Source organism: Abramis brama (genome assembly GCF_963993115.1).
Source record: "Abramis brama genome assembly, chromosome: 3".
NCBI lineage: Eukaryota > Metazoa > Chordata > Actinopteri > Cypriniformes > Leuciscidae > Abramis > Abramis brama.
The window spans coordinates 12,616,975-12,633,128 of record NC_139965.1 but is presented as its reverse complement, the minus strand read 5'-3'; the positions used below and the strand labels follow the sequence as shown (position 1 = coordinate 12,633,128).

The window sequence follows — 16,154 nt, the reverse complement described above, 5'->3', positions numbered from 1 at the left end:
ACCTGTTTATTTGAAAAAATAAAGTCCAAACAGAAAAAAAACTGCATTGCAAGTTGCTTTGTGTGTCTTCATATGACTGCTAGTTGGGATGTCTTGTGTCATTGTTATTTATTAGGGGTGTAACGATACGATACTCACGTCACGATTCGTTACATATCACGATACGATATTATTGCAATACTCCAAGACATATGGTAAAAAGTTAGCAAAAAATGTACTGTTGATTAAAATAGCAAATTTGTTATTGTAGGTATTATGAATAGGCTTGGACTTGGTGCTGGTAACCCAATGCACAGGACAATAGTGACACCAGAATAAAAATATAAATGATTCTGAAGCTGAAAATACAGAATTATTTTAGATGAAAATGCTTGCACTCTTTCACTGATTTTAAAATAATGTAGGCCGAACGGTAACAGAAAACATTTGGCTTTATCCGGACCTACAAATATTCCTCCATTGCATTATTATACATTAAATTCAACATTATATATAGTAGTTTAATGTAGTACTGACACTAAATCTCTGAAAACTTTTTTTCCCACACTGTAATTTTTATTTTTTGTGAACCATACACAATTGTCACTACCTACGACATATTGTTGCATTTTTGTATTGCAATATGTTGTTACACCCCTATTATTTATACAATAATCCTTGAATTTGATTCCAAGAGTGTTGATATAACAGTCTAACATCTTTTCAGAACTTTTCACTGTTTTTATTACTACACTCTTTTCTATGTTTGTTCCAGACTAACTGAGACTAACTCTCACATATGCATAAGTGATGAGTATTGTTCAGTGAGTATTTCTGCTGGTTGCATCTTACTCAGTAATTGTTATTTATGACCGTGTCGTTAAATAGTTAATTTAACAGATTCTTTTACCAGATTAATTAATTTAACAATGAAACATGAACGAAACTGACACTGCATCCCAATTAGCTTACTGTCCGTCCTAAAAGGTATTCAGATTAGAATTAGTGTGTCCCAAATCGTAGCATGTTTAAATGAGTATCCAAAAGGTACCCGGATGGTTTACTATTTCCGGTGAAAATTCGAAGTGCAGATCCATGCACACTAATGGCTAATATTGCCCATAACCCATTGCATGTTGGACGAGGTTTTTGACTACATACACAAATAAAAAGTGTTAAAAAACGATGTTTAATCTGCAACAACATAGTAAATGTTATGAGAAAAAAGATCTTTGGTCATTAAATTTGAAATGCATCATTATGCAAACACATGAGGAGAGTTCTTCATGTGAAAGACCTGCTAGTGTCAGATCAACATGCTTCTTCATTTCTTTCCAATAGGGTAGAAAATTTAATTAAACTAAATGTGGACAATGTTAACTGTGACAGATCATTAACATGCAGTTTAAACAATGACAGAATGCACATAACTAAGCCACAGAGCAGTCAATATAGAGGCTATAAAAGTCAATGTCCCAAAGCTTGCCTATTCTGCTACACAATCAAAAGTATATACTTTTTCATCACAAAAAGAATACATAAAGCATAAGTAGGAGCGAGTTGAATCATTAGCCCCTTTCACACAGCAATCCATTGTCTTCATTCACCCGCATTGGGGAGAATCGCTTTAGTTTCACTATCTGTTCAATTTGGCAAAACAAATTTGACGCCTGAGTGAAAGGCATAAGGAGATGATCAAACAAAACGTGTTTTTGCTCTTAAAAACACGAGACACACATGATAACCAACTCCAGAGCTGTAAAATGAAATTCCAGGACTTTTCAAGCACTACTTTTTTGGTTTTCAGGGACTACAATCAGAGATCTCACTTATCAGACAATATCTTTATTATCTTTCAAATTCTAAAAAAGGTAAACAGATAAACAAAAATAAACTAATGAAACAAAATGGTACAAGTAAAGTGTAGCACAAGCAATGACTGTGGGAACTTTAACCATTGAAAGGATACTATGACACAGATATCGCTTTGCTTATTCAAACTGATTTTTTCTCCCATGAATATATGATTGACCTGAAGAATGAAAAATGCATCATAACACTTGGATATTTATAAGAGCAAATCAAGCTCATAGCCATGCGAAATGGCTCTATATCTGTATCAGACAAGCTTACTGTAAACAGCGCGGCGTAATCAAGTCACCTCCATAAGAACTTTATTACGTCAGCATGCTCTGATGTTGTACTTGATTACACCGGTAATCTTCATTCCGCGTTCACACAGAGCGTTAATTTACTAGTAATGTTACAACTTCCCTTACTGGTAAATTGTCGGAACCAGTTTACCCGTATTTTTTGAAAAAGTCTTGTTCAACCATGATCTGTGACTGGTAATTTACCTGTAGAAACTGTATGTGTGAAAGGGGCTACTTTCAATCTTACAATCAGTAGATGCTGATGCAATCAATTCGTTAAAAGAAAAAATATTCAGGATCCGTTATGAGTCACTGAATCGTTTACTCAACTGAAAAAAACTTGGGAAAAAAAAAAACACTGGATCATTCGGAAACCAAAAACCAGTGTGTTGTTCATAGACACATTGTGCAACGGTTCTACTGTAGCTTTGTCCTCTTTTTTTGTTGTTGCAACATTGTATTGTTTTAGTAACCAATAGTAGTAGTATAGTAGTTGGGAATCTTTATATTCTAAGGGTATAGTTCATTCTGTGGATACAAAAAGTGAGATTGATCACCCAAAATCTTCTGTACCTGATTAAGAATGGATTTCGTGAGCTTCGAATTATAAGGTTCTATCTCCACTTTTGGTCGAAATTGAGTTTTTGACATAATCTGATCCATTAGGTGTTTATTAATGCCTGTGTTGTGTTATTTTTGTAAAAAAATATTTTGTTAGTAGTTATTAATAAAATAAAAAGGTTCCATCTCTCCATTGTCAGCTGGGATGTAAAAACTTTGATGCTCAATATCTCAGAACTACCCTAAACGGAGATAGAACCTTATAATTCTAAGCTCACGATTAAATCTTGTAGGTTAAGATGTTCCACTTGCCCAACAATTTTCAATGCTGTCAACACCAGGTGCACCAGTTTAGATTTAAGCTGTACAGTTATGTTCCCAAACCATACTGTAATACTATACCTAACAATACTTTCTAAAACAGCTTTGTAAAACAACAGCATGAGCTTGTTGTTAACCCCATAAAGATGTAATCTGCGTAAGAAGTACAGTCTCTGGTGTAACTAATATAACATGTAGTTTGTTTAGTAAGAAACACAGTTGAAGGCAAGTTTGGCAACTTTACAAAAATAAAATAGGTGCTATACATGTAAGAACAACAGTAAATCTTTTACTTGGCTACACATTTGAGTAACAAAATCTCAACAATTTTGAGTGGGTTTGTGGAGTTACATCTAGACACTGTCTGCTCTGTTTGCTGCATACAAGAGAGAAACTGTAAAATATGAACAACATATTGCTTAGTGCAATGTTTCATGGCTGATAAGAAGTATGTATGCATCGAAAATGTTTGCAATTATGTGTGGCCAAATTCGTCACTTATGTTTTAATCCTAGATGGTGTTAATGTCACAATCTATGCCATATAGACCAAATAAACTGTACGTCTGCATTATACTTCTGATTCACACTAGAGATGCTCTGACCTCTGAAGCAACTCTAGTGTTGATATATTAGATATTCAATCCCACACGACAGGATCAACTTTATCAGATTTAACATGTTTTCTCTTGAGTAATGTCAGATTACAAGCAAACAAACAGTATCTCCTTTCTCATTCAGGTAAAATTGTGGTATGCACGATGGACATGTCAAGACTTATTTGTGCTGTTTAACTAAAACCCCATGAATAGTTGAGAGTATAAAGGGGGTGAAGTGGGAAGGGGAGATAATCATTGTACAAGAGGATAAAAGGAGAAAGTCCTTCACCAAGCTGGAGCAGCGCAAGCGTGAAGATGTCCAAACCAATCTGTCTGGTGTTTGCCTTGCTGATTCTGACCACAATTTTGTGCAACAACTCAGGTAATTTCTGGAACAGTATACATTGCTTACACCACTAGCTTTCACATGAATATTAATCCCAAGGGATTTTTTTTAACATTACCTTCGAGTGAACGAGTTACATCTCTAATATTCAAAATGACTTAAATTTTCGGTAAAAAACTGGCAGCTGAGGTTGCCAGAAAGTTTACCGTAAAAAATACGGTAGCCACTTAAATTTACAGTAAAAAATTGTATTTTACATTTACATTAACATTTATAATGTTGATTTACCAAACTATTAAAGTACTAATATCTGTTTTGTACCATTGACAACCGCTAATCACAGTGGTGTAAATTATACAATGACTTGTTCTTTTTCACTTCCAAAAACTGTAAATTTAACAGTATTCTACAGTAAAATTACATTAAATGTAAGGTTAGATCTATCACAGTTATTCACCTGTAAATAGAAGAGAAACTTTCTGTTAGCCTTTTAACAGCTTTTCACCGTAGAATTTTTTACACTCTTTTACCGTTAAAATCACAATTTTTTTACAGTGTAGTCACAAAGCATATGATATTGTGTTTTTTGAAATCATGGTTGTTTATCCTTTCGATGTGAGACTAATGTCACCTCATGTCTCCACACAGTCTGTTCACAGAGGGGATCTGCTGTTTGTGGCTGCAGAAGTAAGAAATAAGTCTTTTTGCCAAAGCATTGTGTGCTAAAAGTATTAATATGGACCACGAAAGTATTTCATTTTTTTAATGTAATATTCAAATCTCTCTTCTTAGTTCATCATCATAATAATAGTATGCAGTGTACAAAGAAACACAGTCCTAAAACCACTGAGGAGTACGACAAAATGGTCGGGTGTATTTGCAGGAACCGCCAGAAATGTAAGTTAAACATAATATAGTATAACAATTGCAGTTATGGAAAATATTACCATTAATCATCATACAAAACTCTGTTTTCTCTTTTACACAGATTTAAATGCAGCCTCAAAGAAATGGTTTCTGAACATGTGCAACTCAAATTCTCAAACTCCTTTGTGATCTCAGCTTTATAAAGTTTCTCGGGATGATTTATCTCATATCTATAACCAACATGTGCATTTAAAGTCTCTATGATGAAATTACTTCAGCACAATCACGAACAATGCTAAAAGTGTGATCATTTTGAGTGAATCTTAAAACAACACAATAAAAGTATGTAAACTGTTGAAACATGTTTTATCACTGTGTGTTTGTTATGATCACAATGATATCTCCACTGGTCATCTTTGTTTACAGCAGCCTTTATACCAATACAGGTTTCTTTGGCCAGATTTAGACTTTATTTGAAGAATCATGCATGTTTTAACAAGGCACTCGCCCCTGTCAGGTTCAACTTGGACCAAAAAGTACATTTTTACTTCTGTATCTGTAAAGCAAATCTCTTGAGGTCTAAGATCTTTCTAAAGATCACACTTGTGAGGCTTAAATTTGCTGCATTTTCACTCATCAGCATCACAGAATCTGATAATATGATATCTGTTTTCATGACTATGAAGATTTCTTGAAATTATTTGATTCCATGGAACCAAAAATGGCCGCATGTTACACAATTCTCCTCTATATGAGTGTGCATTTTTATTGTTTATTTAATACTTCAGTCCAACAGTCTTGTTTTTATTTGTCATTTATATTAATAGGCCTATTACATTACTGTATTCAAAAGTGTATTTTGCAAGGAAATACTGTTATTATTTATACATTATCATTATCATTTTTTAACCTGCTGCTGGGTTAGAACAATAATCATTGAATTAGACACATTTGATTATCTAATTGCATTTAATACTCATATTATTGTCTGTGCTTTTGTATTTTGAGCACCTAAAATATAGTGATATTAAAACTGATGAATGAAAACATAGCGTTCAGTAAATTATGTTTATGAGCATATACAGTTTTGTTTCAACTTTTAGTCAAATTCATAAGAACCAGAGCATATTTAGGCATACTAAGGGAGTAGCTTGTCTCTCAGTCAACAGCTGAAGTTAATAGTTTACTGCACAAAGTAGCAGAAAAAGAAAGCAAACCATAAGATTTAAATAATTAGTCAATACGTCATAATCCTTCTTCTGAGATGTGTTTTTGTCTTACCCTGATACATTATAGTAAGCCTATTATAAGTGTTTATAGGCTAATAGGCGGAGATGATGGTGTTTTTATTACTCATCAGGTGAGTTAACTGAACAGATAAATTACTGTATCTCTCCAACAGAGTTCATTATAAAGCATTATCTATTGTGAAGGCTCATTTCATTATGGTTGTTGTAGCGCTGTGCTGGAATTTATTTTCAAGGAAGTGCCGTGTGTATTAACGGGTAAAGATACAGTAATATCTTCAGCTAGTCAGCTTGGGATCCTTTCCATCTAAACTGGTTATATCTCTTAAGCCTATAGTGAATGTTTTATGAGCAGTATAATCATATTCATCCGCACAGTCACGCAGAGACGAAGCACAACCAAAACAAAGTTCTTCCGCAAAATACATGCAGTTTTTTTTTTTTTTTTGTGTACCTTTAATAATTGATTTATCTGACGAAATCGATGGACTGTGGTTTGTGTACATAAAATATCAACAGGTGATCATTTTTCATCCAGGCTGCTGGGCAGAATTCATGTTGTATACTCTTTTCAGTGTCAGAGCTGCTGGAATAATAAGGCGTTTAATATCATTCGCCGTTTTGAAAGACCCATTTTTCTCTGGAATTTAAGATTTCAGAGTAGTAAAAAGGATATTGTTAAGTTTCAGTTTAAACAATCTAATACAATACATTTTTGTAACGGTATTAAAATGGCACAGGTATTGCTTTCACTATGGAGAGAACAGAATCCCCCTGCTCCTGAGAGTGGTACAGTCCCAACCTGACCCAGGATGGCAAGTGGAGCTCTGGACTTTGTGAATGCTGGGGGGGGATGATATTAAGTATGATATTGAGTGTGTATTCACTGTACTAATGGCCAACCTGCTTAACCCCTTAACTGTCACCGTCCCGTATACGGGACGCCTAACTTTACTTCCCTATATTACTATTTAATCCTAATCTAATTATGACAAACTATATATCGTTGGAAAGTTCTAAGACTCCTAAATAGATATTTAGGACTGTTTTTTTGTTATAAATTATGTAGGAACAGAAATATATGAATTTATGACAAGAGTGCACCTCAAAAAATCTACGTAATAACAGGAGTTCTGACCTTCGTCACAAAAAGTTGACGCACACACTTTTAATAATTGATATGTTGGTTTTTATGCTAAAATTTCATTAGAAAATATATAATCTAGTATTTGTCAATAAAAAATTATAAAATAATATTATCTTCTAAAAAGTATAATATATATATTATCCTCTAAAATATTGTATTATATTTTTTTATCGCTTTTTTTTATTATATTACATATTTTATTAGTTATCATAAATTAGGTATCATTTGAAAGCTTATGATCTCAGAATTCATCCTGTGAAAACTGTTTTGAAATTGGACATTGTGTTACCATAGAAACGGTACTCTAAATTATTTTATCAGGCTCCTCCCCTTTTGGGCATCCTTATGTTTCATAATTTATGATCAAAATATTTTCTAATCTTGACAAAACACATATTGTCAGAAAGGTCTGAGTCTCAAGGTTCCATATTTTGTGACAGAAGTGATATTTGGACAGAAATTTATTAATTTGTTATGGTAGAATGCATACAGTAAAATTCAATGGAATTCAATGACACCCGGTGGCTATTTTTGGTAATACGCCTAAACAAAATCTCATGGGAACTTCATTTTTTGTGATATCAACTTCAAATTTGGAACACAACTTGGTTAGATATTTGGCTTTGATTTTATAGTATTTTTTTTGTAAAACATATTTTGTAAAATATATATTTTATATAAAATAAAAATATTAAATAAATTATATTTGATTTAATGTAAATTTAAACTTCCATAACTTTTTCATACTTTAATTTTTTAAAGTGCTTTCACTTCAGCAATAATCTGCTATTTTTTACCTTTAAAACAAGACCAAACTTATGTCTATACTCCAAAGCATTCTTGAATTACAACCATTTAAGCTTGAATAGTGCATTTTAATGTCCATTCTCAAAAAGGGGGGTGACAGCTAAGGGGTTAAAGTTGTTTGTGTTTGAGTTGTCGTTGTGTGTTTGCAGGTGCTTTATGGTGCTTGCCTTTATTTGTTTTTAAGGGCAACAGGAGGATCCCCGTGTCTACCCTTATTGAACTGTGTGTGTGTCGAATGTGGAACTGCAGAACGAGTACGTCATGGCATTGAGGTGAAATGAAATCACTCGTGCAATGACGTTAAATGATATTAAACTACTTCTCCAGGAGTTCATATACTGTGACATGAAAGAAAAACAGCATTCAGAATGTTCTCGTAGGCTATAGGGGTGAGCGGGGCACAAACTAGCGCGGGGCTGGCTGTAACACACAGTTTAAAACTTTACACTCATGCCAACATGACGGAACTTTGTGAATTTACTAGTTGCCATATCAACACTATATAGAGAAAAAATTGCACCAAAATTCAGAAATATTTGAAAGATATCACTTAACATTTATTTGACCATTGGCAATGGTATGGCTACTGAAGTTAATTTTTCATCTCTGTTTTTTGTGTTTATTTAAAATGAGACACATCTTATATTATTTTAATCTTATATCTGTCATTTAACATTTGAGATTCTTTGACTGAGAGTCAATGTTCAGAAATTATTAATTATTATTATGTTTTGAACTGTTTTCCGGTGTGTTCAAACTCAAAAATTTGTTTATTTTTAAGAATTAAAAATGCCATTATTTTAAATTAATAAGCTAATAGTTGTATTTTATTTACAAAATATTATAGTTTGTTTTGTCTTGTTACAATGTGTCCCACCTATGGGGCATGTTGTCACATTCACTTCCAGGGGAAAATCAAGAAAAACGTAGGCCTATACACTGTATCAATGAAACAAAACCACATAATTGTACTAGGCATGTGTGAAATTAACGTGGTAAAAAATGTATTCTCTGAACCCCAAGTGAATTCAAAAAGTGTTAGGTTGTGCCCCACTCTCCCCTTTATTAGTATGGTAGTGGCATTATTTTATTGCACCAAATTTCTGTCTGGAAGCCTCTGTTACTCTCTCAGCATTATTCGAACGTGGGATTTACAATGGTTATGCAAGCATCAAAACACTTACACAAACAGGCACCCACACATGCACACACACACAAACATCCACGCACATGACCTGATGCCCACACACACACACACACTTACATTCCACCCTTATGACCCTCTTCCAAAACCAAATGCGATAAGCATCTTTTCTCAACACCAAACTAACTGAAAGTTCTTCTGGAAACTCACTCCCACGACACAAACCAGTGCGCCGTGACTCTGCGAATTGTACGTTAGACTACATGAGATATCTGATTTTTGCAGAAAGAAAGAGCTCGATCATATCAGACTGGAGTCATAAAGTCATGATCTGATTTTTATTATTATTTTTAAGACAAACTGCAAGTATTGAATGATTTCTTAAACTTAAATTGGATTTATTATTGAAATAATCTGGATGGAATGAGGAGCAGTCAAAAGTGAGAGTCTAAGTACAATAACAAAGCCCTTCATTTTTTCACCTTGATATTGAAGACTCGCATCTTTTTTGCTTTAGAAGTAAATTCAGAGGTGCAGTATGTAATGTTGACAGCTAGTGGCTGAAATGGGCACTGCAGTCCAAATTCAAAACATAGGAGAGAGTTGTTTCTCCCGCCTCCTCCTCCTCAGACTCACCAAGGGTTGCCAGATTGAGGACATGCAACAGGAACAAGAGCAATTGACAATTGAAGGCGACGAGGCTGATGTGGGATTGGGTGGAAAACTGAAAGAGCACTAGTTGTTGAAAGAGGAGCTTAGCTTGTACTATAACAAGTCTGACCTGCTCTGTTCAATTAAAAGAAATTACGCTAAGCACATGCTCATAATTGCCCTTTTTTAAACGTTTCACATTGTCAATACTTTTATGATTGTATAACCAGGAAAGATTAAATGAATAATCAAACTAAACTGATCTAAAAAAAAAAAAATGTATGAAGCTAAAGCTACTTTCCACTCGATTATTTTATAGTCTCATGATTGGTTGGTTATTTATTTATTTATTTTTTAACTTTTTCAAATTAATATATTAAGATAAAAAAAAATATTATGAATTTTACATAAAACTATAACAGTCTAAACAAAGAGTAATAATAGTAATAAACCATTTTAATATTTCTGTATGATATACTGTTGTTTCTATTTCTTCTATATTCTGTGAATTCCATTAGAGTTCACCTTGATGTTGGTGTTATTGTTATTGTATGGTGTTATGTTGATTTTGTGTTATTTTTAATTTTTTTATTCATTTTATTTTATTTATTTTTCTTGATGTGTCTGTGAATAGTGTGTTCTTGTAAGATTTAAGGGGTCGTTTGCACGACACTGCTTTCAACTTAAAACAGCGTTTCGGGTGCCTAAAAAGACACGTTTTAAAACGGGTTTCAAAGTGCAAGTTTTTGAAAACAACGCTGCTATCATCTCGGTGTAAACTAAGATGAACAAACAAAGACAAGACAACACCAGAGTGACAGAAACATGACAGTTAAAGGAGTAGTTCACTTCAGAAGGAACATTTCCTGATAATTTACCCCGACGTCATCGAAGATATTCACGTCTTTCTCTCTTCAGTCGAAAAGAAATTAAGGTTTCAGAGGAAAACATTCCAGGATTTTTCTCCACATATAGTGACTCCAATGGGGTCCAACGGTTTGAGGGTCCAAATGTAAGTTTCAGTGCAGCTTCAAAGGCTCGACACGATCCCAGCCGAGGAATAAGGGTCTTATCTACACAAACCATCGCTCATTTTCCAAAAAAAATAAAAAAATAAAAAATATTTTTAACCAAAAATACTCGTCTTGCACAGCTATGTGATGCGCCACGCATTACGTAAACACATTAAAAGGTCACGCATGGGCGGAATTACCAACCTAGAGTGTTTCTAAATAAATAAAAGGTAATAACATCGGACAATTTTGAAGTTGAAGGAGAACATGAGAAGTTTTTCACCCTACCGCGCGCATACTTCTGCCTACATCACGCGTGACCTTTCAGCGTGATTACTTAATGTGTGTCGCATCACAGAGCTAGTGCACGACGAGCATTTGTGGTTATTATATATATATATATATATATATATATATATATATATATATATATATTGTTTTTAGAAAAAGACCTATCATTTCTCTAGATAAGACCCTTATTCCTCGGCTGGGATCGTGTCGAGCCTTTGAAGCTGCACTGAAACTGACATTTGGACCCTCAAACCGTTGGACCCCATTGAAGTCCACTATATGGAGAAAAATCCTGGAATGTTTTCCTCTGAAACCTTAATTTCTTTTCGACTGAAGTCAAATGATTTATTATCAACCATAATTTGCAAACTTTAAGTTTGGGACCTGACCTCTAAGATGGCACTGCCCCCTAAAATGTAGATAAGACCACTCCGGATGCCTTGTTAGGCTTGCACGGCCTGTTTCACGGAAACTTAAGCCTATAGAAATGCATGTTTGAGCTATTTCAACTGAAAGCAATTTGCATTGATCAGTGATCAGTGCCATTGTTTTGTCCCGAGATGCACATCAGTAACGTTTTGTTCTAAGGCACGTTTATAAAAGCTAAGGCCTAATACTGACTTAATCTAAGCCCTGTCTGTGAAACCAGGCCTAAAAGTTCAATTTCTTGAGTGAAATTACAATTACAAAGCACTGTATCATGCCTGACATGTTTTAATGAACAATAGTCAGTGTTCATTCATACCCAAAAACACTCAAGGTATTATCTCAGAAAAAAAAAAGAAAGTAACATGTCCTTTATTTTAAAGACTTAAACACACTGTAACACAGTTAAATATCATTAACTTGTTTCTCAGATAAAGCTATATTTCCTCAATCAATGGAAACGTGATGTTTAGGTGTTGATAACTGGTCCATCTAGTTGTTCTATAATGAATAGAATAGAAAATGGCTGTTATTATACAGCTAATTTATGCCTTTTCTTCACATTGATGCAACCAGCAAACCAAAGACATTTACTCAGTCATACACATGCGAACAGATAAACAATAGTGTCTTCATTCTCAGGTGAAACTATGCCCACGGTAAAGCCACATGATGATGGATTATCAGGTAAAAGGTCACGGGTGTGACGCATAACTAACCTGACCAGTGACTTTGAGCAAACATTTAAATTGAGATGCACTCCTGCTCGTAACAGTGGATCTCCATCATTTAGCCTCTTGGAGTGTGTATGAACACAAGTCTGTCCTTCGTCTCTAGTCTCACGCTCAGGTAAGAGCCGGTTTTGAGATTCTTCAATTTTAGATTACTTGGTACAAATTGCATGTTGAAAATTGTATATAATCCATTATATGGCACATTTTTGGTAATATAATCGGACTACTTTTTTATTTCTTTTAACGTTACTTTTAGCCTTCACTAGTTTATCACATACACTGATAAAAATTATTTTGTGGTGAAGTAAATACTACAGAAAAAATGTAATTTACATGAAAAAGATAGTTCAGGGAAGAATAAAAAAAAAACTAAGTAAATTCTATATTAGTACTCAGTTCAAGCGTGTAGAAATGAAAGCGTAAATATCAACGTTATAAAATTAAGTAAAATTACTCAACTTTTCTGATACTGGTGTTCCCATCATGCACTGGGCCTTGAATAATTAGATTTTTTACTGTTTTTCAGATGTTTTTACACTGTTTCATCATTGCTTTTGTTGTTAGGATTAGTAACTTGTCATTTTGTGACATTTGGAGTTCATTTTCCACTCAAAATGACATTCAAACACAAAAACGATCCATCAAATGTTACCGTCATTGTGTATTGTCTAAGTATTGAGGTCTCTGCGTTCATGTAACATGTGTCTCTCTTTATGTCAAATATCTATTGTATTAATTACGTAGATGTTTCTAAGGAAAGCATGTACTTTAAAAGTGTGGTTTAATTCAATGTTATATTTTTTTGAGTGAAATCAAATGTATTGCAAAGGAAACTTCAACTAAATACATATTACTCAACCTTTTACTAGCCAAGTTAAAATTACTTATTTCCTTTGTTACTTTCATTAACTTAGTTAAGTAGAGTTTACTTAATTCCATATGTGAAGTTTACTTTAAAAATACTCGTGCAAAAACTTGCCAAAAAATTAAGTAAATTTAACTTATTGCTTTTTTCAGTGTAGATTTGAATAGGATAACCTTGTACTATATTGATGTAAAAATACAAAAAGAAAAAAAATGCAAAAAAAACAAAACATTAAACGTTAAATGCATTAAACGTTATATTACATCAGGGGTTCCCAAATTCAATTATGAATAATTTACTGCCATTTTGTGAACATTACGTAATTGTGTAATCACTAAAAATGTAACTATGAGTATTTTAAAGCATAATATAATAACAAGTATGTCATTTTTTGGAATCTGATTACATAATCCATTACACACTGTGTGTCACTATGCACTTATTTAAATATCTAGAGTAGTTTTTCAAGAATAACTTGTCTTTAAAACAACACTGGGACACTACAGTTGTTTAAAAATGATAAACCACCATATGAAATGTTTTTCAATGAGCACTTTTGTGCTGATGCTAATGTTTCTTCCATGAAGAAACTTAAACATCCATGAAATCTTTCCACAGTGTTCTTTAAAGTGGAAAAGATTATTTAAAATGTTCTTCATACTGAGAGAAAAAAAGGTTATTTAAGAACTGTTCACTGAAAGGTTCTTTTGGGGAACCAAAAAAAAAGATTTTTATGGCATTGTTTAAAAATAAAGGTTTCAAGTGTGTTTACACAAAAAAAAAAAATCAGCCATGACTAATTAATTAGATTTAAATTCAGAGCAAATTCTTAAATCAAGACGCAGTTACTTGAGAAGCAAATGACAAGTGACTTTACTTTAAAACGTAAAGTGAAAAAAATGAGTAGTTTAAACTTAAAGTATAAAGTAGCCTATGTCTTACCCTACTGGCAGATATTTTTCTAGTTTTAAGCAAAAAGTCTCTTAATGTTGATCTGTTTTTAAGAAAACAAGATTTATATCTGTATGTAAGAATGTTTCGATATGGAAAACCAGAAAAAGTAGGAAAATTATTATTATTATTATCAGCGTATGCACTCATATGTCTTTGTGTTCTTGTGTCTGTTGAAGGATTTGGTAATAGCAGGATGACTTCTCAACAGCCAAAGGCCTTTGTCATGTCACACACTTCCAACCAGTGGAGCTCTGGAATCTGTGACTGCTGTCAGGATGTACCAGAGTGTGAGTGTCTCTCTCTCTCTCTCTCTCTCTCTCTCTCTCTCTCTCTCTCTCTCTCTCTCTCTCTCTCTCTCTCTCTCTCTCTCGGTTTTGTTGATTTTGGTGTGTCTAGAATGTCACTTTGTAATTATACAATAGTATTGCTAAATCTAGCTGACACATCATTGTACATCATCACTGAAATATGTGTATAAAAGGTTCTCCGGAGGTGTGCCAGAATAAGGGATAATGTGTAATCAGTTTTTACTGTAATTACTGTTGCATGTCGTTCTTTATAAACTGAGTCTTCTTCCCTATATGATGCATATCCGAGTGAAACTGCTTCTCAAAAAACCGTAGGACCTGATTGGATTGTTGGATCATTATCATTTGCTATTTCTGTGACAGATTGTCCCGCACTCACGCACAGATGAATCATTTATAATAAATATTCCAATTATTCCATAAAAAAATAATAAGAATTGTCGATTTTGACTTCATGGTGAGGGCTGCGCTATATATATGGTTTAAGCATTGATATCGCGATGTGCGCATCCAAGGATGGTTGTTGATCCGTACAGACCAGGCAACAAGCTTCGAAAAGCACATGATTCTCTGAATAATTGAAAAGTTTAACCATCATAGAGCGAAAGTTTATCATTTGTACGTGTTTTAGGTCCTGTCAGTTTAAACATTTAAGTGATTTTAAACCATTTGAGTGCAAGAAGATGTGAAAGAGAATTCAATTCGGAACCGAATTCAGTTCTTTTTCACGTCTATTTATGTTTGAATGCGAATGGACACACACATGCCCGTCTCTGTGAGTATCCTCGTCTTTGAAAAGAGATAAAAGTTAAGTGTGTGCTCTAAAGCATTCAAGATTCACGACAGTTTAAGTTGGAAAATAAATGTTCAGGTCTATGCTCAAAAAGTGAATAAATGGATTATAAATACAGCGTAAATACAATTTAGTATAAAATAAATCCGCTAAAAACACAAAATATTAAATAATAAACGTTATCAAACTAAAATATAGTAGCCTAGCCTAGGCCTACATTCATTTCATTAAAAAAAAAAAAAAGCGAAGAGCACCAGAGGGTTTAACAAATGTGAGATGTCAATGCTGACTCTTTCACTAGTGATTCCTCTCCTCACTAACGGTCGTGTTCTTTTGTAGGTTGTTTTTCATTTTGGTGCTTCCCCTGTTTTGCCTGTTCGACGGCCCGCAAGCACGGCGAGTGTCTGTGTCTGCCTCTGCTCGACGGATTCGGATTGTGCGTTCCTCCAATATCACTGGCCATGCGGGTCTCCGTGCGCAGTCGCTATGGCATAAAGGTTTGTTTCAAAGCCAGTTCTAGCTATCTATAAAAAAAATAAAAATAAAAAAAAAGTTCTAGCTATCTTATATCTAATACTGTTTATAAATCTGGAGAACTTATCGTGTTTCTCTCTCTCTAGGATTCTATCTGTAAGGACTGTCTTTACTCCACCTTCTGTGGTGTCTGCTCCTGGTGTCAGATATCCCGAGAAATGAATGTTCGCGAGCAAAATGTCACATTCATCAACGGTCGAGCAAAATGAAGACCCTAACTTGCAACCTACAATTTAATTCTCAGTATTCTGCACTGTTACAAATGAAATGACTCTCTTTCTTCTCTGTGACATTAGATCTGCACCGTTGTATTTGCTCCATTTACAGGCAAATCCAGTTTTTTCATTCACAATTTTGAGATTTTGGCCTGTTTTGTTTACAAATCTTCTTTCAGACTAGTGGAAATAAAACATGC

At 33.9% G+C, this 16,154-nt stretch overlaps 2 protein-coding genes across 2 annotated transcripts; both read left to right on the top strand.

Annotated features, from left to right (window-relative positions):
- The first annotated feature begins 3,752 nt into the window (after nt 1-3,752).
- Nucleotides 3,753-5,868, top strand: LOC311080308 (uncharacterized protein). Its single transcript, XM_084110197.1, has 4 exons — nt 3,753-3,994; nt 4,607-4,645; nt 4,751-4,855; nt 4,947-5,868. The coding sequence occupies exons 1-4, from the start codon at nt 3,928-3,930 to the stop codon at nt 5,012-5,014; spliced, it is 279 nt and encodes a 92-aa protein (XP_083966323.1). The 5' UTR covers nt 3,753-3,927; the 3' UTR covers nt 5,015-5,868.
- Nucleotides 5,869-12,339: 6,471 nt separating this feature from the next.
- On the top strand, nt 12,340-16,154 carry ponzr5 (plac8 onzin related protein 5). The gene is made up of 4 exons (XM_084108614.1): nt 12,340-12,400; nt 14,281-14,391; nt 15,545-15,702; nt 15,826-16,154. Exons 2-4 carry the CDS (start codon nt 14,298-14,300, stop codon nt 15,946-15,948), a joined length of 375 nt encoding a protein of 124 aa, XP_083964740.1. The 5' UTR covers nt 12,340-12,400; nt 14,281-14,297; the 3' UTR covers nt 15,949-16,154.

Excerpts from the sequence above, each read along its gene's own strand:
- ponzr5 (XM_084108614.1), top strand. The coding sequence starts at position 14,298 with ATGACTTCTCAACAGCCAAAGGCCTTTGTCATGTCACACACTTCCAAC. Across the intron at positions 14,392-15,544 it reads CTGTCAGGATGTACCAGAGT|GTTGTTTTTCATTTTGGTGC; the intron begins GTGAGTGTCTCT and ends GTTCTTTTGTAG. Across the intron at positions 15,703-15,825 it reads GCAGTCGCTATGGCATAAAG|GATTCTATCTGTAAGGACTG; the intron begins GTTTGTTTCAAA and ends CTCTCTCTCTAG.
- LOC311080308 (XM_084110197.1), top strand. The coding sequence starts at position 3,928 with ATGTCCAAACCAATCTGTCTGGTGTTTGCCTTGCTGATTCTGACCACA. Across the intron at positions 3,995-4,606 it reads AATTTTGTGCAACAACTCAG|TCTGTTCACAGAGGGGATCT; the intron begins GTAATTTCTGGA and ends GTCTCCACACAG. Across the intron at positions 4,646-4,750 it reads TGCTGTTTGTGGCTGCAGAA|TTCATCATCATAATAATAGT; the intron begins GTAAGAAATAAG and ends CTCTCTTCTTAG.